Source organism: Panthera onca, chromosome A2 (genome assembly GCF_046562875.1).
Source record: "Panthera onca isolate mPanOnc1 chromosome A2, mPanOnc1 haplotype 2, whole genome shotgun sequence".
Lineage (NCBI taxonomy): Eukaryota > Metazoa > Chordata > Mammalia > Carnivora > Felidae > Panthera > Panthera onca.
In genome coordinates this window covers 152308235-152335294 of record NC_138340.1, presented here as the reverse complement: position 1 = coordinate 152335294, position 27060 = coordinate 152308235, and the positions used below count along the sequence as shown (strand labels likewise).

At 38.1% G+C, this 27060-nt stretch overlaps 1 protein-coding gene across 8 annotated transcripts in view; it reads left to right on the top strand.

Moving 5' to 3' along the window:
* The window catches only part of DGKI (diacylglycerol kinase iota), a 447606-nt gene that overhangs the window by 263735 nt on the left and 156811 nt on the right, over positions 1–27060 (top strand). For 6 of the 8 annotated variants that reach the window (XM_078438897.1, XM_078438893.1, XM_078438891.1 and 3 more), the window contains 6 exons: positions 838–893; positions 1826–1888; positions 6653–6726; positions 8364–8475; positions 19524–19723; positions 24989–25051. In XM_078438897.1, the coding sequence (XP_078295023.1) occupies positions 838–893; positions 1826–1888; positions 6653–6726; positions 8364–8475; positions 19524–19723; positions 24989–25051 (568 nt within the window). The remainder of the gene's footprint in view (positions 1–837; positions 894–1825; positions 1889–6652; positions 6727–8363; positions 8476–19523; positions 19724–24988; positions 25052–27060) is intronic. The other 2 variants (XM_078438899.1, XM_078438888.1) reach the window with 1 other exon arrangement.

Below are 27060 nucleotides of genomic sequence, written 5' to 3'. Positions count from 1 at the left end.
CTGCATATATGTATATTTATAGATCTCCAGTAAATCAGATAATTTTTCAAAGCCTGTTGCCAACAAGAGCACAGATGGTAGTTTGGAGTTTTAGAAAAATGTAAAAGCAAATTATCTATTACAATTTTTATCCAAATTTTCCATATTTAATTACATTTGGAAGCTGCGTGAATAGTTGATAGAAGACATGCCCTATAGAAGTCAAAGCAAATAATCACCCCTCAACACCCTCCCTTTGTCCTATCACCCCTGTCCTATGTCCCTGCCAACCCTCTATTCTGAATAAATAAATATTTATTTTGAGATAGAGAGCGAGAGCGAGTGAGTGCAGCAGCATGGGAGGAGCAGAGAGAAAAGGAGAGAGAGAAGCCCAAGCAGGCTCAGCACTGTCAGCACAGAGCCTGACGTGGGGCTTGACCCCACCAACTGTGAGGTTATGACCTGAACTGAAATCGAGTGGGACGCTTAGCAGACTGAGCCACCCAGGCACCCCAGAGTGTCTGAATTTTTAATGTACATGCAAATCAACTAGAGAACTTGTTAAGTCATGATTCCTAGACACCGTCCTCTAAGCATTATAATTCAGTAGGTCTGGGGCAGAGTCTAATAACTTGCATTTCTAACAAGCTTCCAATTGATGCTGATGCTGCCATTTGGGGGCTATACTTTTGTAGCACTGGACAACTTTACCAACTGGCGTATAACTGAGGAAAAGATGATAAGGCTCTTGAGTCTGATGGATCTGTGGGGTGGGGAGGGAGGGGGAGGAAGAGTGCTGATGGAGGCCATTACCTTTAATGAGGTCTCTATAACAAAACTACCTGTCTCCTTTTACAGAAGCAAATCCAGAGAAATTCAACAGTCGTTTTCGAAATAAAATGTTCTATGCAGGGGTAAGTATACATTACACTTAAAATTATTACATGTTATTTAATACTAATTCACTATTGGTAATAAGGATACTTAACTATATTAAAAATAATTACACGTCTCGGATGTTTACAAGGATGTCTATATAATGCTTAAGGTTTAATGTCTTGGCTTAAAAGTAAATATACTTATTAAGTTGGTAGAAAGAGAGCTGGTGTTCATCATCTTTGAACTTTAAAGCCTTAAAGCTTCATGTTGACTGAGGAGATGACATTCAAGGAGTGATGTGAAAAACATCAAAGCCAATTGAGAGAATGGGGGAGTTAGGCAGCCTGAAAGATGCGTGGAAAAGCCTGGGTTGGAATGTGGTGTGCACAGCAGTACATATGCATGGATGTTTGGATGAGAAATTGACGGAAGGTGTAGCTCCTCATGGAAGCTTATATATGAGTAAATTGGGTCTTGTTTCCTTCTTCTCAGGAACATCCCTGGGGATGAATGGCTAGGCAGAGGGGAGGCGGAAGTCCTCCAAAACACTGATTTTAAAGAAAATGTAGTTAATTTACACCACTGCATAGAGAGAATTGAAATGAAAAGGGAGAGGGTGAAGCCAGACATTCTTAATGGCAAGTTAAAGATGATTTCAGCACCCTATAGTCAAGTAAGAGGTCAAGAAAGGTTGTCAAAATACATCTTCAAATTGACCCTTGGAATTATCTACTCTTTTACTTTTCTACTGTGTTCTTAAATTGTATTATAGGTTGTAGTTTGAAAACAAAGAAAGTTTTCATCTTGACAGCCACTGCATTTTGTTTTGGATTCAGAAAAAAAACCCTTGTTTTATATTTTTGAATAATTCAGAAGCAATAGGAACTATCTATAATACATAAGCAAGGATTTGGCATAACCATGTGATTAAGTTTATTTTTCCCCCTTTTTCTCCTTGTGGTTGTAGGCAGCTTTTTCTGATTTTCTACAGAGAAGCTCTAGAGATCTTTCCAAACATGTTAAAGTTGTTGTAAGTACTGAATGTATTGACTCGTTTCATTTGGGTTTTTTTTGTTGTTGTTGTTTTTTTATCATGTATTTATTTAAATTCAAGTTAGTTAACATACAGTGTAGTATTGGTTTCAGGAGTAGAACCCAGTGATTCATCATCACTTACATATAACACCCAGTGCTCATCCCAACAAGTGCCCTCCTCAATGCCCTTCATCCGTTTTTCCCTCTCCCCTCTCCCCTCCATCAACCCTCAGTTTGTTCTCTGTATTTAAGAGTCTCTTATGGTTTGCCTTCCCCTCTTTTTATCATATTTTTTCCTTCATTTCATTTGAATATAAATATGCGGCAAAAAATGTACCCCAAATACCAGGTTATATACTTAGATTAATCAATGGGCCACATTAATTTCAGAGATGATTTCATATAGTTCATTCAACCAACATTTCTGAGAATTTAGCTCTGTGTTGGGAAATGTCTTAGTCTCGTGGATGGATGGACAGCTAGTTTCACTCCTGAAGAAAATCAACAGTTCAGTTGCAGAAATGGGCATGTAAGTCATTGCATAATACTATTTAATTAATGTTGTTGACAATGTATGCATTATGGTGGTGGCACAAAGAAGGAAATGGAAACCGACCATGGTGGGTTCAGGGAAACTTCATCAAAGTAGTGATGTCGAGCTGAGTCTTGATGTAGAAATAGATGCTCACCAAACAAATATCTTTATTCCAGGGCTATTTGAGGAGTCTCCATTTTAGAAAAACGTATTTATTTAATTATTTTGTAATGATTCCCTCTGTAGCCTGTAGCCTGGCCAAGGTTCTTCACCACTAAATGGTTGGTTAGTTTGTTTTTGGTGCTGTTTCTATCTCAGGTTTTAGACACACACTCCTTGGAGGCATGAGAGAAGGAAAGTTACCTTTTCTCTAGGAGCTATATTTTAAAATATCATATTATTAGTTATTAAGAAAGACATAAAATGTTTCCTTATAGTAACCAAGTTAAAAAAGGAGCACAGGTGACTTTGTTGTATATAACTGTCTAAAGAAAAAGAAATGAGAAAGAAGTGGGATATAGCAATGCATGAATTTATCGTAGCATAGATAAAGAATAGGATATGTGATGAGAGGGGACAAAATAACAGAAATACATTAGAATAGAGAAAAATATATATGAGTATGGAGAGGATCAGGAGAGGGATATAAATTAAAATTTGTAATCACCATGCAGCAAAAACAGTTCTAAGAGGGAAGTTTATACCAATACAGACCGATCTCAAAAAACAAGAAAAATTTCAGGCAACCTAACTTGACATCTAAAGGAGCTAGAAGAAGAACAACAAAGCCCAGAGCCAATAGAATGAAGGAAATAACAAAGATTGGAGCAGAAATAAATGAAATAGAGACTAAAAAGGCAATAGAAAAAAGATCAATAAAATGGGGAGCTGGTTATTTGAAAAGATAAACAAAATCGAGACACTTTTAGTGAGACTCATCAAGACAAAAAGAGAGAGAACTCAAATAAACAAAATCAGAGATGAAGGAGGAGGAATAACAACCAACACCACAGAAATACAAAGGATTTTAAGAGAATATTATGAAAAATTATATGCCAACAAATTGGACAAGTCAGTTGAAAGAAGAGACAGAGGCTATTACCACTGCTGTCCACGACCCTTGGCATCACATTCAGGTAATTCAGTTCTCTTGCAATAGCAGTGAAAACAAGCATCTCTTAGTCATAAAGACTCTTGAAAATGGAGGTTCTGCCTTCTTAAAGCTAGAGGCAAGAAAGACAATGAATGGTCCACTGAGCTATGAAGCTCTTTTATTGATAAAATTATGGCTATAAAATTTAAATAGCTTAAAATTTAAGCAACCTCCCATCAAACTTCCCCTGTTTCTTCAGCTCCTGGCAACCCAGCCAAAAATAAACTTGCCCTGTTTTTCCAGTATTTTTCACACTAAGAGGAATGGCGGTGGCACATGCCCAGGGGCAGTGTCCATATTGAATGGCGTTGACTGTTGAAGTCAGCTGCAGTGAAATTAAACTCTATATACTCCCTAACCACTAGACAGTTTGTTTCCCACATCTAACAGCCCCCTTGTTGATGAATGTCTCACTCCCAGGTGGCTTATATAGCAGGAATTAAAGGAAGCTTACAGAGAAGTGAAAATGGCGGCCAAGTTACTAGGGAAGATTTGATATCAGCCAGTACAGGAAAAATTCCAGGTGGATTTGTTTGTGTAACCCTATCTTTTTTGTATGGAGGAGAAAAAATATTAGAAACAAGATCTAAATGTTTGGGATTCAGTCCTAGGTCTACCTTTATGAGGTATATGACCTTGGAGGAATCATGTAATCTTTCAGAAGAGTTTGCTTCCCTTGTTTAAAACAGGTCTTTGAAACAACAATTACTGACCAGTGTGATGTATTACACAGGGACCCAGGATATTTCTATAAGGACATCATTCTATGTTTTCTTGAGTGAGAGATGAAAAGGATAGAAGATTAGCTAGTGATCCGATGTGTAGATACCAACAGACCATTTCATTTTTGCCACAGGATGAAGTCATTGTTAATCTCTCCCACAAATGTAAAGTGTTTGTATGAATACTATATCAAAAAAAGCATAGGACAGGGGTGCCTGGGTGGCTCAGTCGGTTAAGCGGCCGACTTAGGCTCAGGTCATGCTCTCGTGGTCCGTGAGTTCAAGCCCCGCGTCGGGCTCTTTGCTGACAGCTCAGAGCCTGGAGCCTGTTTCAGATTCTGTGTCTCCCTGTCTCTGACCCTCCCCCATTCATGCCCTGTCTCTCTCTGTCTCAAAAATAAATAAACGTTAAAAAAAAATTTAAAAAAAAGCATAGGACAATAACAAAATCCTACATACAGCATTCTCTATTCTCCTTATGATTTATCAATACGTGAACTTTTGTACAGGAACTATTTTATATGCGGATATTTTCCTTTGTGTGTTTGAAGTAGGAGAAGGTGAAAGCTGCTGTTCTAAAAAGACAAAATTTAAAGGTAGTAATATGTAAGAAAACTTGATAAAGCATGATACATTGTAAGGTACCCATCTTTATGTAATTTGACGAATTCCCAGAGTCGCTGATACATTTTCCAGGAAGAAAAAGTAGAAAATTAGAAAAGATTTCTGTTCTAAATACAATAATTTTATAGTTTCTTTCTGTAAGGCAAATAATACTGCTTTGTATGAAATTAATGTATCAAGTCCTATTTTTTTAAATTTTCAAATGTATATTTGTCTTTGAGAGAGAGAGAGAAAGAGAGAGAGACAGAGTGCCAGTGGGGGAGGGGTAGAGAGAGAGGGAGACACAGAATCCGAAGCAGGCTCCAGGCTCTGAGCTGTCAGCATGGAGCCTGATGTAGGCCTCAAACTCACAGACTGAGAGAGCATAACCTGAGATGAAGTCAGATGCTGAACCCACTGAGCCACCCAGGTGCCCCATCACATCCTAGTTTTTAAGATTTTAGTTACTTACAACACTCAGTTTTGATAATGTAAAATATCTTCCTTGGTGTAGTCATCTGTCAACTCATTTCAAGTCCTTAAATTAGGAGACTTCAGATTTTCTAACTACCTGAGAGTATTGTAAAAACACCTTCAATCAATACCTAGAATTTGATTTCTTCCTAAGTAACATTTAAAAATGTAGTCTATTTAGGGCTAAATGTTTCCTGGAAACAATTTTTGGAGCATGCTCATGAAAATTGGGCTGTGTTAAGATCAGCTGGGAAAAGATTGAGACAATAATGCTAGTAGAATCATTGTTCTTAGATTGAAAACTCTTTTTAAAGAAATCTGTAAACATTTGCAGGGAGCTTGGGAATACATTACTCTGCACTCCAAGGGAGAAGATGATGGGGAATTCTGTGATGAGGGTATGGAGAGAGCAAGTACAAAAGTACACCTTTGACATTGAGAAGTCTGTAGTCGTGACTAGAGTTTTCTTCTTTTGGCTTTTGTCACCTGTGGGAAATGGGAAGGGGCATGAAAGCCTTTTCTTTGATTAGTCAGAGGATACTCAAGGCAAGTGCTAACTGGTGAGGGAAACTCTGCACAGAGGTATTGAGGCCAGGCCAGCCTGAGGCCCTTGAGACACCCAGGGTTGCGTCCAGATCCAGGAAAGCAAGTTTTGTCAGGAGACCAGTCAAGTCTATAAGACATTAAATGTGTAAGAGCAAATCCCTAATGGAGATACCACTAATTTATAATAGTTTTTAAAAGCTTGCAGTATATATTCCTCTTAAGGAGTTTTCAAAAAGTTAGTGTTTAACATTTTCAAAATAAAAATTGAGCTCAGACAGCAAATAGAATAAATGATTAGATTCATCCCCATTGTTTGGGTCAGATAACTATGGTGGAGATCACTACTGCCTGAAGTTGAGGCTTCCTTTTTTATTTCCTTAAGGGTTCATAAATATTTTAATGTTGATACTCGAATTCAAAATACCTAATAATCCAAGGTTGAGAATGACGGCAGTTCTTTTGTTTGTGAGACCAGGAAAAAAACTGTTTTGATCAAATGGCAGCTTTGTTTTTACATTAAAACAAAACCATGCTCTGAACCCTGGGTCTGCTAAAGTTAAAATCAGAGTACATTTTCAGTCATGGTACTGAACATTCACTTAAGCAGCAGTGGGGGCAAGGGGAACACCACATGATATATCCCATTGTATCAACCTAGTTATCTTTTGATAAAGTTTTTAGAATTGTGACCACTTCAAACCCCCTTTTCTGCTTTGATTGTTGCAGTGTGATGGAACAGATCTCACTCCAAAGATTCAGGAACTGAAGTTCCAGTGTATAGTATTTTTAAATATACCCAGGTAAGCTCTGTTCATACTTTTTCTTTGGTTTTATGTGAGCTCTGTTTGACTTGAGGTTATTGGTTTTCATTATAGAAAATTTCCAGGTACAAACAATGAAAGTAAGTCATCTTAGTGGCTTATTAGGGGTTTCTAGGTCTGATAATTTTGTTCTAGTTGGTTTGTTTAGTGTTCTCTGTGGTGGGTGGTTTTTATTTTGTTTGTTTGTTTGTTTTTAATGTGATGTGGCATGCATGGGATACACATCCGTCATTAAGAAACCCAGGCACCCCTATTTACTGGAACATTTTAATGTAATTCTCAATTACTGATTCCCTCTCTCTCCCAAGAATAATAGGCTTGAATAAATCCCTGTTCTCAGTTTCCCAAAAGCTGTTAGGAAACCATCCAGCCTGATTTTAGTATGGAACACATTCAAAATTGTTGCTAGATGATTGCCTTGAAAAAAATAGGATCAATTAGAGTAGCATTTTCTAGCCAGGATGTCAACTCTCTTTGGTGCTATTATATATCTCAGGAGAAAGGGATATTTAAGATTAACTAGACTCAAAATAAGCACATTATCTCAGAGGTACAAAATTAGAGTCTAGGTTCCCAAGCCAAGATTTTGGAAGGGATGGATCTATGGCCCTTTGTTATTCACAAACCACACAACTCAAGACACAAAATCTGCAGATAAGTTGTATTTAGACTGAATTTAACTGAAATGAGAGTTGTATGTAAATCCATAGCTAGGAAAATATACTATAATCTCTTGATTATTTTTGGCAATGCTCAGTATAGTTACCTACAATCCTTTTCCAGAAGGATTTTCATCTTTGTTATTTAAGTAAAAGACCTAGATGGGGTACCTGAGTGGCTCAGTTGGTTGAGCTTCCGACTGTTGATTTCAGCTCAGGTCATTATCCAAGGGTTGTGGGATCAAGCCCTATGTTGAGGTCCATGCTGAACACATAGCCTGCTTGAAAGTCTCTCTCTCTCCCTCTGATCCTCCCCCCAGCTCATGCTCTTTTTCTCTAAAATAAATTAAAAAATTAAGTAAAAGACCAAGATTCTCAGGAAACATTGTTTATTAGCTTTCTTTAATTTTTTCTTTTTTTTCTTCTTGCTTTCTCTCCATTCCTCTTCCTCTACTTTTCTAATTCCCTTTATTTCACCTTCTTTTTCTTAATCTTTTACTTTTTCCGCATATCTTTCTCACTCTTCTTCAGTTACCTTTCTCTGCTTACCTTCCCAGTGGTTATTTATTATCTTAGTTCTACATATAATAACCAATGCTTACCCACCATGGTTTCCCTTCCCTTTTCTACTGGCATGCAGTGTCTCCCTCCAAGACCCAATTCTGGAACTCATGGCATATCATAGAAGAGACATAATGGATCACTGAGTGAGAAATGTTAATAAATAATGGGTGAGGAGAAAGTTGGACACACAGGACACCACACCTGTGGTCCATTTTCACAGATTGATATTTGGAAATGATAAATCCATTTTCTTTTCTACTGGAAGGTATGCACCAAGAACAGAAAACTATTCTTAGGTGAGATACACATTGGATCTCACTGTGAGGTAATACCTAATATCAGTCATGAGGGGAATGGAATAAATGTAATTCTTTTTTTAATGTCCTCTTGCAGATATTGTGCTGGCACAATGCCCTGGGGGAACCCAGGAGATCACCATGATTTTGAACCTCAGCGTCATGATGATGGTTATATTGAAGTAATTGGATTCACTATGGCCTCTTTGGTGAGCAATACGATGTTATTGAAATGAAATACATTTCAGTCACAGAGTTTATTCATTCATAGATTTTTGGTTTTCAGTCTTCAGTTTTCTCTCCTGCTTTACCAATTTATAAACTTTATGCAATACAGAATTGCTTGGGGAAAACAAGAACAAAAGAACAATTCTTTATGTCACTAAGGAAATTGTGCACAATTGTAAGGACTTCAATAATAAATATTATTTGCTAATTATCCTGGTGAATTTTCTACCAGAATGAAATACACAGCTTATGGAAATTAAAAAGCATTATGCCACCGACATATTCCAGCATTCATGCAGAAACCTTGCCATTGGATACCTTTTTGTTTCACTAAGGACTAGAGTGTTAAGGTAGAAAGGAAGGCAGTTATTTGCATTCATTTTTATCATCACAAAATACCTGAATAAAGAAAGACATCATTATTGTGACATTAATGAATATTCATTTGCTACAGTATTGACATTACCTTTGCATTTTAATTTTGTTTACACACATCAAATTGTGAATTGTGGTGTAAGGGCAGTTTCCAGCAGGTTTTCGCTGTGTATTTTACCCTATTATTGAATGAGGAGGAAACCAGTTAAAAATTACACGTATCACCTTACGTGGTGTAAATCAGGCTGCACTATCAGTTTATAAAGTGAATTAAAAAATTTAAAGCTTCTTGCGGCCCATGGTTAGCACTTGGTTTGTGTTATGCCTGATGCCTGCCGGTGAGAAGGTTGTATCTCTTGTTCTAAACAAGCCAAAACGGCTCTCTTTGTATCTCATCTTGTGGATTCCTACTGACTTTTCCTCAATCACTTCGGGTTGCTGAGATCTAACAGAATAGCCTCTAGTGGTTGTGGCAAGAATGCCCATCACCTGAGATGGTGATATTGCTCATTAAATCTGCCATCTCTGGGATGAAATGATTGTTAAGTGTGGAAGATTGGTCTGGATGGATCTAATTTTCAGGGTTTTAGCTCATACACAGCTCTTTCTCTCCAAAGGTCTTTATGCTAATTACAGGCAAAGAGATTCAGGCAAGAGTAAACATGGGAATCAATTCAAGGAGCATGTATGCAAGGTAGAATTCTTGGAGGTGACCAGAAAAACCTTAAACCTGGCCATGTGTGTTTCACTCATTCATTTATTTGTGGATTCAGTGAACATTTATTGAATGTTTACCAATGTGCCAGAGCTTCCTAGTCATGACTATGTGGTGGCAGAAGGCTGTCGGGGAATGTGTAAGAGAAGACGATTCTTCACATAGGCTTAGGAGGGCAGGAAGAATATTGGATATTTCCCCATCACTCTCAGAATCAAAATCTAAGTGTAGGCCTGCAAGATGGAGTTTCTCTCTAATTCTCCAGCCTTTCCCACTGCCCTCTTTGCTTTGTAGCTCAATTAGCCTCTCCAGTCAAGCTTAGCTTTGAACACCTCTTGTTGCTTTTGTACCGCCGGGCCGTTGCATATGCCGTTTCTCTCTAAAATGTTCTTGAACTGTCCATCTTCTATAACTTCGCAGTCCATATCTATGCCAGATCATTCTTACAGTTTTATTTCGGTTATTTTTGTTTACAATTGTATCGTGCCTGGACAGGAGAGAGATAGCCGGCTGAGACTGGGTAATTAGAGGAGAGTTTATGGAGGGACTCTACAAATAGTGAACTTGATTTGTGAGAAGGAGCATTGGATGGTGTGGATTCCTGACCTGAAGGTGCAAAGGTAAGGAAGCAGTCAGCTGTACCCGAAGGACAACTATTTGGGAAGGACCACCTGATAGTGTTTGCTAGGCAGAAGCAGTCAGCCAGTGCCAACCTGGCAGGCAGAGAGCTGGAGCCCTAGATACAGTGACCTTACTCTTCTTGGCCCTCTAGATCTTCTGCTGGTGCCTTCCTCTGGAGAAGTCTAACCAGAAGCTAGAGGACAAGGCAGCCACTGATACAGTATAAATGGGTCAGGCTCACAAGGCAAGAAGGGCAGGAAAGGGTGGGGTGACAGCCAGGAGTGGCAAGTGGCGGATATCCGTCATTCCAGTGTGTGTCTGCCACACGGCAGACAGCCTGATATCCGGGGTTGGCAAGAGCAAATGTGGCAGAGTGGGTGAATTTTGCCGGGAGAAGAAGAGTGGGATTTGGAATTCTGTAGAAAGCTAAATTCATATACACTTGCGGGTATGAGGGATCCTAGTCCTCAAAATAATATATTGAATCCATCACCCAGCTTCTGTAATGTTCAACTGATAGGCAGTCTTCTATCTGTCCCCACCTGCTTTGTACTAACGTGAGGCATATCTCAGATGTTGTATCAGTTATTTGCAAACACTTCTGAAGGTGCTTTTAAAAGATAAGACTTTGTTTTATGAGCACGACTACACCCTTACATCTGAAAAAAATAAGACAGTAGCATCTGACTATCACCGTTTACTGAGTGCTTAAATCTCCAGTTGCCTTGCAAATATCCCTTGTTTTCTTATGCTCTGTTAGTTTGAGCCAGGACCCAAGTTAAATTTAGTTGTTGTGATTGATTGATAGGACTCTTAAGTATCTATGGGTTTCTGTCCATCTCTTCATCTTCTTCATTTATTTATTGAAAAAAATAGTCTTTTGTCTTGTGAAGTTTCCTTGAGTCTGAATTGTGCTGATAACATCTCTTAGGTCTCAATTAACATGTTCTTCTGTCTTGCTGTTTCCTTTAAGTTGATAGTTGGATGTAGACGTACCACTTTCATCCCCCCCTCCGCCCAACAAATCTACTTTGTGGGTAGTGTTTTCTTCTTCCAAAAGATGATAGGTAATATCTGCTTTTCCCTCTATTTTGGTTAATAGTCCTTGAGGGTCATTGTCTGGATCTAGCAATCATTGGAGGTTGGCAGAGTAGCGATATTCTAATTCTACCCTTCTTCATTCATTAACTGGAATATTTCTATAAAGAGTAATTTCACCTAATACTTGGTTATTTAGTTATATAGTTTGTGTAGGAAAAGCAGGATAACTGATTCTTTTTCTTTATTTATACACTTTCGAAATAAGTAATTTACTAGCATCTTCTGATGGTGGCTGGTTTTAAATGCATTCTGAGTTTTTGGACACTTACCCCATTACGAGTTTGGGTCTATGCACCATCCCCTGGAATCTGGGTGAGCTTACAAATACTTGGCAAATCAGGTACAGTGGAAGTAACACTAGGTAACTTGTGATGCTGGATCCTGAATGGCCATGCAGCATATGAGAAATACAGGCAATACTGACGCCTCTAATTAATAGGAATTTTCTAAATTCTAGTGATATTTGTTATTAAAAATATCTCCCTGCTTTCATGCATTTAATGTCAGTCATAAGTATTTATTGAAAATTTAATGAACCCACAAATGCTTATTGAATTCACTCTGCTATGTGAAATGATTATGAAATGGGCCAAGAGACAAACCCTGTCCTCAGGGTACCCACAGTTCAGTGTTGTGGGGGGAACATGAAAAACAGAAGCAATTGCCATCTGGCATAATAAATTCTAGGAGAAAGGCACGTGTAAAGAGAAGAAGAAGAATTGAAAGCAGAACAGTGTTCATAAAATGGGGAAATCAGCAAAAATTGCACAGAGGAGGCAAGAGCATCTGTGGATGAGATTGTAAGCGTCCGTTCCATGCAAGATGAGCCTAAGAGCTCATCTTGGTATTCTAGAGCTCCCTGGTGGCTCAGTGATGACACATATGGTGAAGAAAGACATTGATGTGGAGAAAGATAGGACAGAAGGGTTTTGTTTTGTTTTTGGACCTGTTAAATGGGGGAGGTTGAGAGAGATGGAATGAGACAGAATCAGATTTGCAGTTTAGAAAGAATACCTGGATGTCTGTGTGGAAGGTGACCAGAATCTCTACTGCTGGAGGCAGATAGACAAAGCAGGATGTTGGTACCTAAGTCCAGGTGAAGAAATGAAGAAGCCTAGAAGCCTGCTGTAAAGAAAGTGGTAATGAAGATGGGGGCGGAGGGGGATTGGCAACTTCAAGAGTTATTCAGACACGTTGACTTACTGTGAAGGGTGAAAAAGGAGTATGCGTGAATCCCGGCTGGGTAGCATAGGCCATTAGGTAAACAGTGACTACATTAGAGATGTAGGGAAAATAGAAGAAAGATAATATTACCAAAAAATGAATTGTGGTTTTTTTACTATATTTTGAAATTATATTTGAATTCCATTCTACTTAACGTACAGTGTTAAATTAGTTTCAGGTTTACAGTATAGTGATTTAACAGTTCTGTATATTACCAAGTGCTCACTTGTGTTTTATATAAGTTAAGTTTGAAACCCCTGTAAGACATTTAAGGAGATAGAGGCAATTTGAAATACATGTTTAGAGCTCAGAGGATCCCTCCAGGTTGTTAGAGAGGAGTCTATCAGATTTCTTTCTCTTCCATACCATCATTGGTAGGAAAAGGAGAAAAATAATAGTTGATGAGAGTTGGTGAAGAGCAAATGGAATACTAAAATTATGTCCATTCTTTCTCTTTATACGATACGAGTCATGTAAAAATGGATACTAGGCTAGCATCAAATGTGTGATTGGAGCTCAGATTCTGGTGACTTTAGATTGCTCCCAAGATTAAAAAAAAGTTCTACTTGAAAAAAAGCAGAGTTAAATGTAGTTTATACTGTACAGTTTTGAACACCCTATGCTCTCTAAAGAATAGGGGCATATGTGTCTATTTTCAAACACATCTCACCTGACTGCTCATATAACAGTACACCATTGTTCAAGAAGAGAGAATCTAATTTGCAGGACTCTAGTTTCACATTTCTTGAAACTATTATACTGATTATGTTTCTAAGAACATAAATTATTTGAAAATTACATGTGTGTAAGATGATCGTATAAACAGAAGAGTGTGGTTATTTGGGTATATGTGTGTATTTTTTTGTGTATTTTAAAATATTCAGAGTGGCACTTGAATAGATGAGAGATTCAAATAGAATTACTAGATGGGAATAGATGTCGTTTCTTTTAGACTCTTTATCTTCCAATTGCAAATTTCATGGCTTAAGTCTTCAATTCACTCTCCTGGTTGAAATGCATTCTTACGAATTATGATGATTCTTCATTGGGTGCTTGGTAACCTGATTACCTTTTGGGTTCTCCACAGACCATAACCAGGCATTGTAAGTTGTATTTATTTCCACCACAATTTTTTTTTGCCTTTGTGGTTTTGAAGGTCTTTTCATCTTGAGTCTGTTTCTAAGTAATCTAAAACTCTTTAAGATAGTTCAAAGCATTCATTATTCAGATTGAGGAGCTGGTAGCCTAATTTGCTATGCAGTGTGAAATCCAAAGATTTCAGTCTTCTCAGCTTTAAATAAAGTATAGCCAGCTTTCTTTTTGTTAATTGAAATTGGAATATGTGATGTCTTTTATATTTATGAATTAGAAATACAAAAAGTTACTCAATGAGAAAAATTACATGGAGAAATTTCCAGGGCTGAAGTTTTACACATACTAGATAGTATAATTTTTACTTTTTATGAAAAAATGTCAAATGTTTGCTTATTTTGATAATATACATAAGAACTGAAAGTAAAAATATTAGTCATAATTACATGATCTGTAACTATTTACATTTTGATGCATTTTCTTCCAATTGCCTTATTTCTGTTTTTAAATATATAGGAAATCATGTTATTATAAGTAAAACCCATAATACAAATGGCTGACTACTCTTTCATACATAAATACCTCAATTTATATAATAATTATTCCTTTATGGAAAGACCCCTTTATGAAATGTTTAAGTTTCTGGATGTTTGGTGGTATAAATAATCCTGTAATTAACATAATTACTCATAGACCTGTGTTCATATTTTAGAATATTGTCTTATGACATATCCCCGCAAAAGAAATTGAGTCAATGACATAAATATTTTAAAACCTCTAATAATGGTTATAAAACTGCTTTCTAGAAATGTTGTATTGTTTACTTGCCCAATAGCAATGTGGGAGAGTACCTGGTAAGAAGGAATATCCCACAGGTGCTGGAAATGTGTTAACAGAAACGAAAAGCTATTAGAATATTGCACTTGAGGAAACAGAAGAAGAAATGAGAATAAAATTACATCCCTAGAGAGAAACAAAGAAATCATGTATGTTTTGTATAGTCCATTAAGTCCTCCTAAACAGCAAAAAAATGAGAGTAAGGACACGTTGTTCAACTTTATTGTTACCTTGCATGGTTTTTCGAAGTGTGGTTTTTTTGCATATTTTAGTAGGCTCTTTGTCTTTTCTTGTTGAATTGCAGGTGTTATTTATATATTCTGAATACAGGTTGCTTGACAGATATATTTAGTGCAAAAGATTTTCCATCTATTTTTATTTCCTTAAGTTTGTTTTGATGAAGAAGTTCTTCTGAATTCTAGTTTTATAAGGCAGGCATATATCACATTAGGGCTTTTTGTGCCCTTTTTAAGAAACCTTGCTTATTCCAAGATAAGATATTCTCCTATGTTTTCTTTTTGAAGATTTATAGTTTTACCTTTTATGTATAAGTATGTATTTCAACTCAAATTAATTTATGTGGATTGTGTAAGTGATTCAAGATTTAGTTTTTAGAAATCCTTTTTTTTTCCAGCGTTCTTTGTTGATTAGACTTGTGTATAGAATTACCTTGGTTGCCTTCACCCCTCGGTTGTATGTGGTTCTATTCCTGTACTCTATCCTGTCCCATTGACTTATTTCTTTACACTTATGGTAGTACCACACTGTTTTGATTATTATGGGTTTAGAGTAAGCCTTCATACTCGTAATATGAAGCATTTCACTTTGCACTTCTAAGAATGTTTTGGTTATTCTGTCTTTTGTATTTGTAAATAAATTTTAGAATTAGTTTGACTGTGTTTGCAAAAAAAAAAAAACCTGATAGGATTTTATTTTTTTTTAATTTTTGGATACGTATTTATTTATTTATTTTAATTTTAATTTTTAAAAATTTACATTTAAATTAGTTAGCATCTAATGCAACAATGATTTCAGGAGTAGAGTCCTTAGTGCCTCTTACCCATTTACCCCACCCCCCCTCCCACAACCCTTCCAGTAACCCTCAGTTTGTTCTCCATATTTATGAGTCTCTTCTGTTTTGTCCCCCTCCCTGTTTTTGTATTATTTTTGTTTCCCTTCCCTTATGTTCATCTGTTTTGTCTCTTAAAGTCCTCATGTGAGTGAAGTCATAGGATTTTTGTCTTTCTCTGATGGACTAATTTCACTTAGCATAATACCCTCCAGTTCCATCCACGTAGTTGCAAATGGCAAGATTTCATTTTTTTTTTTTTTTTGATTGCCGAATAATACTCCATTGTATATATACACCACATCTTTATCCATCCATCCATCGATGGATGTTTGGGCTCTTTCCGTGCTTTGGCTATTGTTGATAGTGCTGCTATAAACATGGGGTGCATGTGTCCCTTAGAAACAGCACGCCTGTATCCCGTGGATAAATGCCTAGTAGTGCAATTGCTGGGTTGTAGGGTAGTTCTATTTTTAGTTTTTTGAGGAACCTCCATACTGTCTTCCAGAGTGGCTGCACCAGCTTGCATTCCCACCAACAATGCAAAAGAGATCCTCTTTCTCCGCATCCTCGCCAACATCTGTTGTGATTTTAATTGGGACTGCTTTGAATCTATAAATTAGGGAGAATTGACATATTAACAACAGTATGGAGTGTTCCAGTCTACAGACCTATCTTTCTCCATTTATTTAGCTGTTGTTTAATTTCTCTTAGCAAAGTTTTACAGTTTCCTAGTTTCAGTGACGTTTTCAGGTTCTTGCATATGCTTTACTAAAGTTGTTCCTAAGTATTTTATGTTTTCTTCTCTGCCCCTGTCAACCCAGAATTGTCCATGATTTTCATCGGACAGCAAGTAGAATAAGGGCTTGAGTAGTAAGAAAGAAGGTGAGGCTTTTGGGGGAAGATGGAGGCAAGTATTATGGGGATAGTGTGGAGAGACCAAAAGTCTCAAGCCATACACCTGTGGCATGAAGGAAAGTCATGGTCCGGGTCACAGGGCGATAAATGGAGGTAAGTGGATGCACTTAGTTCAGGGGCTTTCTTTGTTTTCCTGTCAAGTCCTATTCTATCAGAAAGGCAGTATTGGAAGTTTTCACAGGAGTAATATATGCTGGATTGAACAAATAATTGAATGTCTGTCATTAATAAGCCACCATATTATTACTAATAAATAATTATCTCCAGCAAATTATGGGGGTATTTGTGGTTAAGCCTAGACCATTCTGAGTGATGAAAAAAAAACCCACTGTTTCATTTTCTTTAATTTTTAAGTTTATTTATTTATTTTGAGAGAGACAGAGACAGCATGAGTGGGGGAGGGGCAGAGAGAGAGGGAGAGAGAGAATCCCAAGCAGGCTCCACACTGCCAGCACAGAGCCTGATGTGGAGCTCGAACCCCCAAAATCGTGAGATCGTGACCTGAGCCGAAACTAAGAGTCAGACAGACGCTTAACCGACTGAGCCGCCCAGGCACCCTGAAATATAACTATTTCTAATAAGTATTTAAAATATTACCTTTATTCTAACTTGTTCCAAAAATAATGTGGCTGTGCTAACAGGAATAGAACTGTTTTTATCCCAAAAAGCTCTTTACTGTAATTCCCCTTGTGCCTGTGCAGTGATCTTGGATTGATTCTGAAATATCAGCGGGACTGCCGTTGACAGCTATTTACATGTTTGTGGTATTGCTGTGTTCTTTTTTTGAGGCTGAGAAGATGACTTAAAAGTGCTCTACAGTACTGTGTATGCCTTCTACATACCAAGGGGTTGGGAAGTATTTAAAACAGAATTGAAACAGTTTCAATTCTGTGAAACTCAGAGGACTAAGTTCTCACCTGGAAGGTCCTGCATTTTTGTTTGTCATTAGGTCTAGTCAAGGTGGGGGAGGGGGGAGGGTAGAGAGAAGAAGAAAATGATGTTTCCAGAACAGTGGATGAAGAGATACATTCTCAGCTGCAAGTACTTGAAGTCAAGGGGAATATATTGGAAACGTTCTGGAGATGAGATAGTGACTCTGATCCATTGACTTAAGTGGAGCATTTGAGTACAGCCAAGAAAAACTTTCAGCGGAATAACAAAGGACTGGGTGATAGGCCAAGACGAATTATACTAAATTCTCACTGCATTCTGCTCTGCTTTTCTAGTTTTCTCAACCAGTTTGAGAAAATTGTATGCAAAGTACACAATGGGATGCTTTTAACATTACAGGTGATCAATGAAAAGTTCTTCTCAGTTTTTACTTTTTGTCCCTTTGTGCTTCTTTTCTCTTTGCATTTATAGACAATCAGGTTTCTATTGTTCAAATTAATGCAAATGGAAAAAAAGAAATTCAAAGCATCAGATAAATATGAATATCTGGCAACCAAATAAGGGGATGTTGACATCACAAGTCTCAGTTCAAAGTTTATCCCTCATTCACAGAAAAGAGACACATGGAAATAAGTTGATTGTATGTTTTAATCTTTTAGATTTTGAGCAAGTTAGTATTAAAATCCTTTTTTCTATTTATTATAAACAAATTGGTAACTCAAAAGGCATAATATAACCTTAGTGAAAAATTATTTAGCAGTATCTGCCAAAGTTAACTATACATCTAAACTTAGTGGCATAGCAATTCTTCTCATGTATGTAGCCAAGAGAGTATGTATCTACCAAGAGATTCATACAGGAAAGTTTACGTCAACAATAGCTACAAACTGGAAACAACCAAATGTTTATCAGCAAAAGAGTAAATAAATACATTCTGCTATATATTACTCAAAAATAATGATGAGAAAAAGATGCCAGAGACAGAAGAGTCATCTCATATGGTTCGTATGAAGTTCAATTTCAAACAAATTGAATCTATGGTAATAGAAGTCAGGGTATTGGTTACTAACTAGTTGGTGGGAAGGGTATAAAAAGACTGAGAAAGAGCACATATGAACTTGTAAATTATCTAAAGCTTGATCTGGATGGAGATACACAATGTGTATTCAGATTGTATACTTTGTGGATTCTTTTACAACCAAACATGTATTATTTTCATTCATCCCTAAAAGGGTAAAGGAGATATGTGTGTGTGTGTGTGTGTGTGTGTGTGTGTGTGTACACACACACACACACACACACACACACACATACGCACACTAATATATATAACATAAAAATATATAGCATAAAAATAATATAATATAATGACATAAAATATATAATACGCACATACATTTTAACTAATGAGGGAAAGCTCTATTGATTTGTTCTTCTCAACAATAGGCTTTTAGTGTTGGATTGACTTTCCATTCTGTGGCCACAATGGTGAACTGAACTCTGTGTTTGATTTTGATCCTCAAAGCTGTTATACTTTTCACAATGCTTTTAATCAAGTAGTTAATATTATTTTGCATTCTATAGATCTTATACAGACTGGAGTTCGCTTAAGGAGGTTTTAGGTAAAAAAAAAAGCCTGCCCACGTTTGCAAATTAACCAAGGGTGGGCTGCATATTTAAGTATGAATATATTTAATATATAATACATAGTTACATCTTATAGCACGTTTGTGTATACCTGTTATGCATACATATATGTTATGTAACTATTATGTATTTATATTTAAATAATATATATTATAATATACACATATTTAAACATAGTATAAAAGCTGTCTTAAACTGTGCTTTATCTGTTTTATTTTCTTTTTTCTCCTTATATTGGTTATTCAGTGGGACTGACTAGATAACACAAAGAACAACTTTTGTGTTAAAGTAACATGATTAAATTAATACCGAAATTTGGCTATCGATGAAAATTTGTGGTCAAGCTCATCAAAAGTTTAGAAATTTTAGTTTATTTTTGTTAAGGTGATTTATCCAAGGTTTCCCATTCTGCTCCTGGCTAGCAATTTTCAACATGTTTATCAAAGGCCTTTTGGTTATATATAGAGGACTTGGGGTTTCTAGCTTTCCTGACTCTTAAGAACTGACTTCTAGCTTCCTTTTGACTCTTGAATTTACAGGCTGCCCTGCAAGTTGGGGGCCATGGGGAAAGGCTACACCAGTGTCGGGAGGTCGTGCTGCTCACTTACAAACCCATCCCCATGCAAGTGGATGGGGAGCCCTGTAGGTTGGCCCCAGCTATGATTCGGATCTCCTTGAGGAATCAAGCCAACATGGTGCAGAAGAGCAAGAGGAGAACATCCATGCCTTTACTCAATGAGTGAGTTTGCCCCTTGCCTACCTTTGTGAACACAAAGATCGTAGAACGCCAGGCGTGTGCATGGTCTAGGGGTCTTACTGTGTTGAGAAAGGAACAAAGTCCAAGAAACAGCAGTTCCCTCGTCTCTCTCACATATTTTTCTTCATGTTTATTACACAGTGACCACACTCTTCTTGTAGAACCAATTGCTGTATTGAATACTAGATAGATCACTCTTCTTCATTGATCACTTTGCTGTATATTTATTGGGAACAGCAGAAAATCATTAAAGAGTGATTCTAGGGTCATAAAATGCATCAACCTAAACATGTTCCATTTTGTTTTAAGAAGGCATGGTGTTGGCCTTCTCTTTACCCAGGTCACTTAGAGAGTGTTGGGTTCCCCAATAGTGGGGAGGTTGGCAGAGCTGGATTTTTGGAGCTCACCTCTCTCCACGTTGTATTCCCTTCTGCCTGTTAGTGACTTATCACTTTCCTGATGCCCCATTTTGGGGTCCTGAGTCCTCTGGTGCTTCAACTCAATTTCGCTGTTCTGAGTGGCATCCTATTGTCTAAATATAACCTAATTCACTATTCAACACCTAAATAAAATGTATCCCTCTTGGACCCTTTCTTTCCTTAGGTGTGTTGATGAGCTGATTTGAGATAAGGTGGTAATAACTAGATATTTTGAGTGTATTCATTTTATAGCACCCTTTAAGTTTTTGATGGAGATGTCTGTCTGGGATGGAGAAGGATGGGGACTTGGGGCCCCTTTATGAGTATCTTCTATATTTAATGCCCATATGCCTAATCTAACTCAAGGTAAGGCTGTTTTCAGACTCAGCCTTGGGTCATCACTCTGTCATAGTGAGGGACCCTCCAAGGTGCGACTCCTGTTTGTGGCCTGTGATGCATGGTTACCTATTTGTATTGAATGGCTGGCTTCTTGCAGTGCCTGTGAAGCAAGGGTATGCTTTGCCACGTATTTATGGAATCACGATGATAGTCTTCAGAAATGCCTAGAATAAGCCAATAACCCAGGTGCCGTAGCTCACTGCCAGAACCTGACTTCACCTCTCTTCCTCAGATGGCATATGTTGAGAAATAGCGTTAGACAGGTCTCTTAAAGTGTTTGCATTTTTGGCATCTGCTTTGAAGTCTGAGGCTGGAATGAGAGCTCCTCTCTCCTCTGCTTCCTCCCTTCCCAGAGTCACTCTGAACATCAGAGTCACTCAGCACTTTGCTCAGATCATTATCCAGACAACTTGTTCAGTTGGATTCCTTATTTCATTTACATTTTGCAGCTGGTGAAACCCCTCGCTCATTCCTGATGGCTTTGTTTTCTCCCTGCCTTTACCTTCAATTAGGTTGAATATACAACTGGCAAGTATGTATGTTAAAAAGGTATGGTGTCAGCAATGATATGTGGTTGACCGTACTCTCTCTGGAAACGTTAGAGTCCATCCATGAACCATTGGTCTGGGAGAAAGCTTTGGAAAACTAAATGAAAAGCCATTTCGGAGATAGTATGGCAGCTCAGGTCGTTTTGGGTCACTTGTATATAGTTAAGAACTATAATAAAACTAAAAGTGCTTAATATCTACAGGCAAAGGCCTCCCATTCTCATGCCTGGCCGTGCTGTATTTAATAACCTTACCAGATGTGAAATTGTCTCCAGGTGCTAGTTTCAAATAGTTCTTGCCCTTGAGCTGAGAAAGAATTTGTATTTGCTCAGCCACTGTATTGTTAAGAATTCATTTGCGCTTTCTTCACATACAAAAACAAATATGAATAGTTGTTTTCTTTTTGTACTTAGAGTTTATATGGCACATGATGTGACGGCATCGATTTAGCTGTGAGGGTGTTCAAGAAACAACCTCAACTCAAAAATAATGACTTCCCACCAGGGGGCAGTGGTGTGTCCATGTAAGCAGCCTCAGGCCTCTGGAAGTATCTATGTGAAATGGCAATCGCCTGCTTTTCAGTTCCAAAAAGGATACTTGTAAAACTTAACAAAGGTATTTGTTACTACTTAGGATGAATAACTATCAGAACACTATATTTTTTAGAAAATCGATCCAGATAGTACATTTTCAAAGGAAAACACCTAGTTATCATGTCACACTTGTTCACTAAGGCCTCGAGTGCTCTCCCTTACTGCTCTTGCTTACCCTCTGCAATTAGATTTCTTGTGCCTGTTTTACTAGAAACCTTGTTTTCAAATCTAACCTTTCCTGCTGGATTTCCAAAGTAGAGTTTCCAGTGTGAGGGTTGTCTGGACAATAAGACCTTTCTACAAGTTTTCTCCAACCTTCTGAGTCCTCCAGGTTTTTTGTGTTTCAGCCATGGTTGTGCCAAGTTCACTTCTGCAGCCAAGGCAGAGAGATATTTATTTCCTCCCCCACTCCCTCCGTCCCTCCCTTCTTCTCTCTCTCCCCCCCCTCCCTTTCTTTCTTTCTTTCTTTCTTTCTTTCTTTCTTTCTTTGTTTCTTTCTTTGTTTCTTTCTTTCTTTCTTTCCTTCTTTCTTTCTTTCTCCTTTTCTCATTGTTTACTAGGATTATCTGTTTCTTCTGTTCCATTTGCCCGTCTTCTTTCAGAAGAAAGAAAACTGGTTTTCAGAAGAAAGAAAACTGGTTAAAAATATGTAGAGAATTTGTTTAGAAACCTCCGTGTGTGATGGGCTAGGGAATTAACTAAATATTGGAGAAGGAGGCATTGTGGTTCCCTAAACAACTGGCTCCCTTTTCCACTTGAGCAATGGTGTTCCTCACCGGTTTGCCTTTCTCTGGGAGATCACATCTATACCCCAGATGTCATCTATGACTTATACGTGAATAGATCTCACATCCATGTCTTCTATCCAGGCATTCCTTTAGAAGCTAAGACTCGCACCCAGATATCTTAGCCGACATCTTTAGCTGGATATCCGCTAGCAACCTCAGACTGCAGGCTAAAAATGCGCTTGTAATTTTCTTTCTCTGCTCATCAGCCAATGAGCCCCTGGAGTCGTCACAATCACCTGCACTGTTACACACCCCATGTGGCCTTAGAGGTCTACCTTCTATTTATTTCCCATGTCTTTAACCACCTACCTCCTCTGCTAGTGTAATATGGCTTTTGTTCAAAGGCTGTAGAAGCTACCTCTTCACAGCATCACTAAACTATGCTCATAATTCCTTGTCTCCAGTGTCCCTGCCCTTCACACAATACTTTTTTCCAAAAGACTGATTGGAAGGATCTTTCTAGAAATGTTAAGCTTATATTCCTTAACTTTGCATGCCCTTGTGATCATTGTCTTCATCGTTCTCTTCCTGTGCTCCAGAGATCATTGCTCTTCTGGAGCAGTGGCCTGCCTCGTGCATCATCATACTTTTGCAGTTCTGATGCCTTTCTTGCAGTACCTTCCTTTCTGCCTTTTTGTCTGTTGACTCTTGCTCAAGTTCAAGACTCCACTGAAGTATAACTTTCCCTAAGAATTCTTTTCTATCTACTTCTAGCCATTAGATACTCCTATGTTACATTTATCACACCATTTACCAATAACAGTGTAGTCCTTGGTTGACTTATCTCTTTACCCTGCTTAGAGTTTTCCTCTTTGGGTCCTCAGGGCCTACCAGTATGTCTGAGACATGTTTATGTGTTAAATAATGGCTGGCACATGGATCAGTTCTGTTAATACTGTATCTGTTAACATTTGTCCAGGATTGTTTCTAAAATAACATAAATCTAAAACCCATGAATCTAAAACTAATAGAGATAATGTCTTGATAACATTTGATGTTAATAAATGGATGATACATACGAATTTTAAGATCTGGTTTGCACGGATGAGGGGCAGATTCCCATGAGAAATGGTTAAAGTAGGCCCTCATGATGCCATTAGATCTTCACTTAGGCAAAAAAAGAAAATTATTCCCCCCCAAAAAATAATCCAAGTTGCTATTACTACATAGAAACTGAAGGGCTAGCTCCATTGTGTTCAGTCAACCCCCCACCCCACTAGTACAGAAACATATCTCATTTTATAAAGTGAAAACTGCAATACATATCTTTCCCAAAAAAAGTAATAGAGGAGATTTATCTAGGTTCATATTCACGTACTAGTAACATGGTGGCCAGATAAATTTGATTATACTGTTTGAAAGGCACCTGTGAAAGAGATTAGAAATTTCAAATTTCTCAGGTGTGTAAGGAGATGTTAAGTTGGCTATAATCCTGAGCTCAATGGTAATTAAGACTACACTGTGAAAAGCAATCATGTTATTCAGGGGCAAGATTTCTAGTTGGTGAACTTTGAATTGGGCAGTGCAGTTGATTGGATTCCATCATCCTGGCTGCTCAAAAGTATTGTTGGTTGTAACCGATGGTCCTTTGAGGAAAACAAGGAGTTGATTCATAGGACTTCATACGAGAATTTGCGTACCCAGCAGAAAACAGGGATCAGGGAGCTATGTCTGCTGCAGTTCCTTTGAAGCTCTTCAAATCGTCTAAGAGAGTAGAGAGAATGGCTATGTAAAGGTGACAACACATTTTTTATTTAGTTTCTTCAAATTTACATTTCATCTTTTCCAACAGCAACCAAAGGTTCTCTCTTTTATAAAAGAAGAGAGAAAAGGGGGACGTCTGTGGTTTCACTCTTCTACCAAGAGTAGAGTGAAATTTTGGCATCACCGTGATGAATTTAGGCTTTCTTGGTATTACCTTCAGGGTCGTTAAAGTTTTTGTCAAGCCACTCTTTGCAAGATGGTTGTACTTTGACACAGGTTTCCTACAGACTTTGGAATCATGAGGACTATGGTAAAGGATTAAATTTACCTTGACTCTCCTCAAAGATGAGTTTACTATGCCAGCCTACCCCCCTCTCTAGTGAGTGTGTGTGTGTATGTGTGTGTGTGTGTACTTGTGCACATGCGCGCATCCTCTCGTTGGATGTCTCGAATGACCTAGAGCGAGAGAGGACCACGATGCCTCCTGCCCGCAGCCCTGCCCAGTGTCCACGCTTCGGATGCATCTGCCCGCGCCCTGCCCTGCGCTCCAGTCTGTGGCTTGCCGTAGAGCCAGCCCTTGCCCTGTGTCCTGTTGGCTTCATTGCTATCACCGGCTTTTTGGATTATGTCCGTGGCTGGCTGGACTTTCCTTTTCTTTTCACTCACTGTTTGGTGACGCGCTCATTTAATTTTTGTTTAAATTTTGTGTGTCTCTCTTTCTCTCTCCTGGCTTGTTCCCTGTCTGTCCACGCTGTTGTGCTGACTGTCTTCGCTGCTCATTCCCTGCTGCCTCTAGTATCCATCAGGTGCCAGCTGCCGACCTGCGGAGAGTATCTGCTCCCCCTGGCTCCTTCACCACGTGAGTACAAAGCCGGTCTGTTTCTACACCTTGTCGAGCACCCTCATCACCTCCTCAGGGTTAGACGACCTGCCTCCTTTTCCCTCACAGGTCTGCTACTCAGACAAGGACCCGCCAACCCTAATTGTCCTCATTACCCCTTTGTGATTTGAGACGGAGCTGTCTAGTTCTTTGTGTTCTATTTGTCTCAGTCCTCTAAGGGTTCAGGTTTAAATTTTTGATGAGATAAGTTAGGGCCAAAATTGCATGAGGTTGTAGAAAGTTCCATCGTAAGCATGATTTTTGATGGAAAGTCTGTGAGAGCAACAGATCATTCTGTTATCTATAGCTCAGGGATGATGTTGAAGATGATGTCGAAGGTGTGCCTGCCGACCTTAATTTGTGAATGGACCCCTAAAATTTTGTGTGGAGTTTTGAGTGCATGCAGGCATCTGGGCCTTATTTGGGTTGAGGATCCATGGTTGAAGTAAAAGATCAGTGGTCCCAAACTGTCACTGAGTTAGCGAAACACACTTTATCCATAGTTAGTAATTCATACTTAACGTATTCTATGCTTTTATTTTTTTCTGGGGACAAAAATTGTTTTTAGCACTTCGGGACTTCTTTTTTATGTTGTTGCCCTTTCTTTTCATTTATCATACACATACGTAGCTTCTGTTAAGGTTCAGGTACTGTTACAGGCACTTTACGTTAACTACTTAACTAATTACCCCCCTCCCCTCTCCCCCCTACCCCCCACAGCTCTCTGCCACCTGTGGTATTGTAGTGAGGAAGCTGATGCACAAAGAGGTTAACTAACTTGCTTAAGGTCACACAGCTAACAAGGGGTAGACTGGGTTGCAAACTCAGATGGTCTGGCTTCAAAGATCAAACCTCCGACGATTTATAATTTGCCTCCTTTCCTCTATGAGGATCCTATGTATTTCTTAAGCCCTAGTCGAATCATTGGTTCTTCAAAGAATTCTCTGTGGCTTCTTGTTGCATTAGTTACCTTCTCATTGGACCTCACTGTTGATATACTCATTACCGCTCTCAAGGTATAACAGGCTGGTATTAATTATGTTGGCTCTGTATGTGTGTGCATGTGTCGCACACTAGGCTTAGGCTACTTGAGATCATTGACCATATCCTTTTTGAATTTTCGTGTCCCCAGCCCTGATCACAGATCTTAACGCAAAGTATTCTGAAACCAAACAGAGTTGTCAGTTGGCAGAATGAATGAAAGAAAGAATTTATGTCTACGTTGAACTGTACAATATCTAACGTCTAGGGATATGCCAAAGTGATTCCTAAAGTTCAATCATGTAATTTTACCTTCAGTCCTAGTCTTATAGATACACATTTATTTATTCACTTATTACAATACATTTTTTTCAAAAGCATTACTTTATACTTGCTCTCTGTCCACTGTTTTGTGCTTGGAATCTAATGGTGGGCACAGTAGAACATTGCCTTCGTGGAAGATAAAATTGAGTGGTCAGAGAAAGAGGAAAATAACTTCTAATTTTCAATTTGGAGCTTATTCTGGGGTATAGCCTACATTCTACAAAAGGCTTCTTCAGTAAACTGGAGTCTAAGGAATGGGGTTCGGTGGTTATTTTCAGTGGCTCTGTTGATAGTGTTCAAAGAATCAAGAATGTCGACAATAGAGGTGCGTGTAGAATTAGTCACATTTCTATTACAGTTTAAGTTTGGGTCGTGTTTTAAGTTTTAGTTATATAATTTAAATGGGGCTCTTTTTTTCTTATTGTAGGTACATACACTACTACAGTAAGGTAAACTGTCCTGTTTTGGTTGGGTGTATCAGGCAGAGTGCCTATGTGTGGCCACTTTAAAACTTGAACATGGCTCTAAAATATTTTATATCTATATATGATATATCAAATATTATGTATTATAGATGTTAGATTTATGTGTCCCTGAAATATTTCTGTAATAAAAATTTATTAAAATAGAACATTTTAAAGGACATGTAAAAAAACACTGTCAAGGAGCTTGGGAGAAAAAAC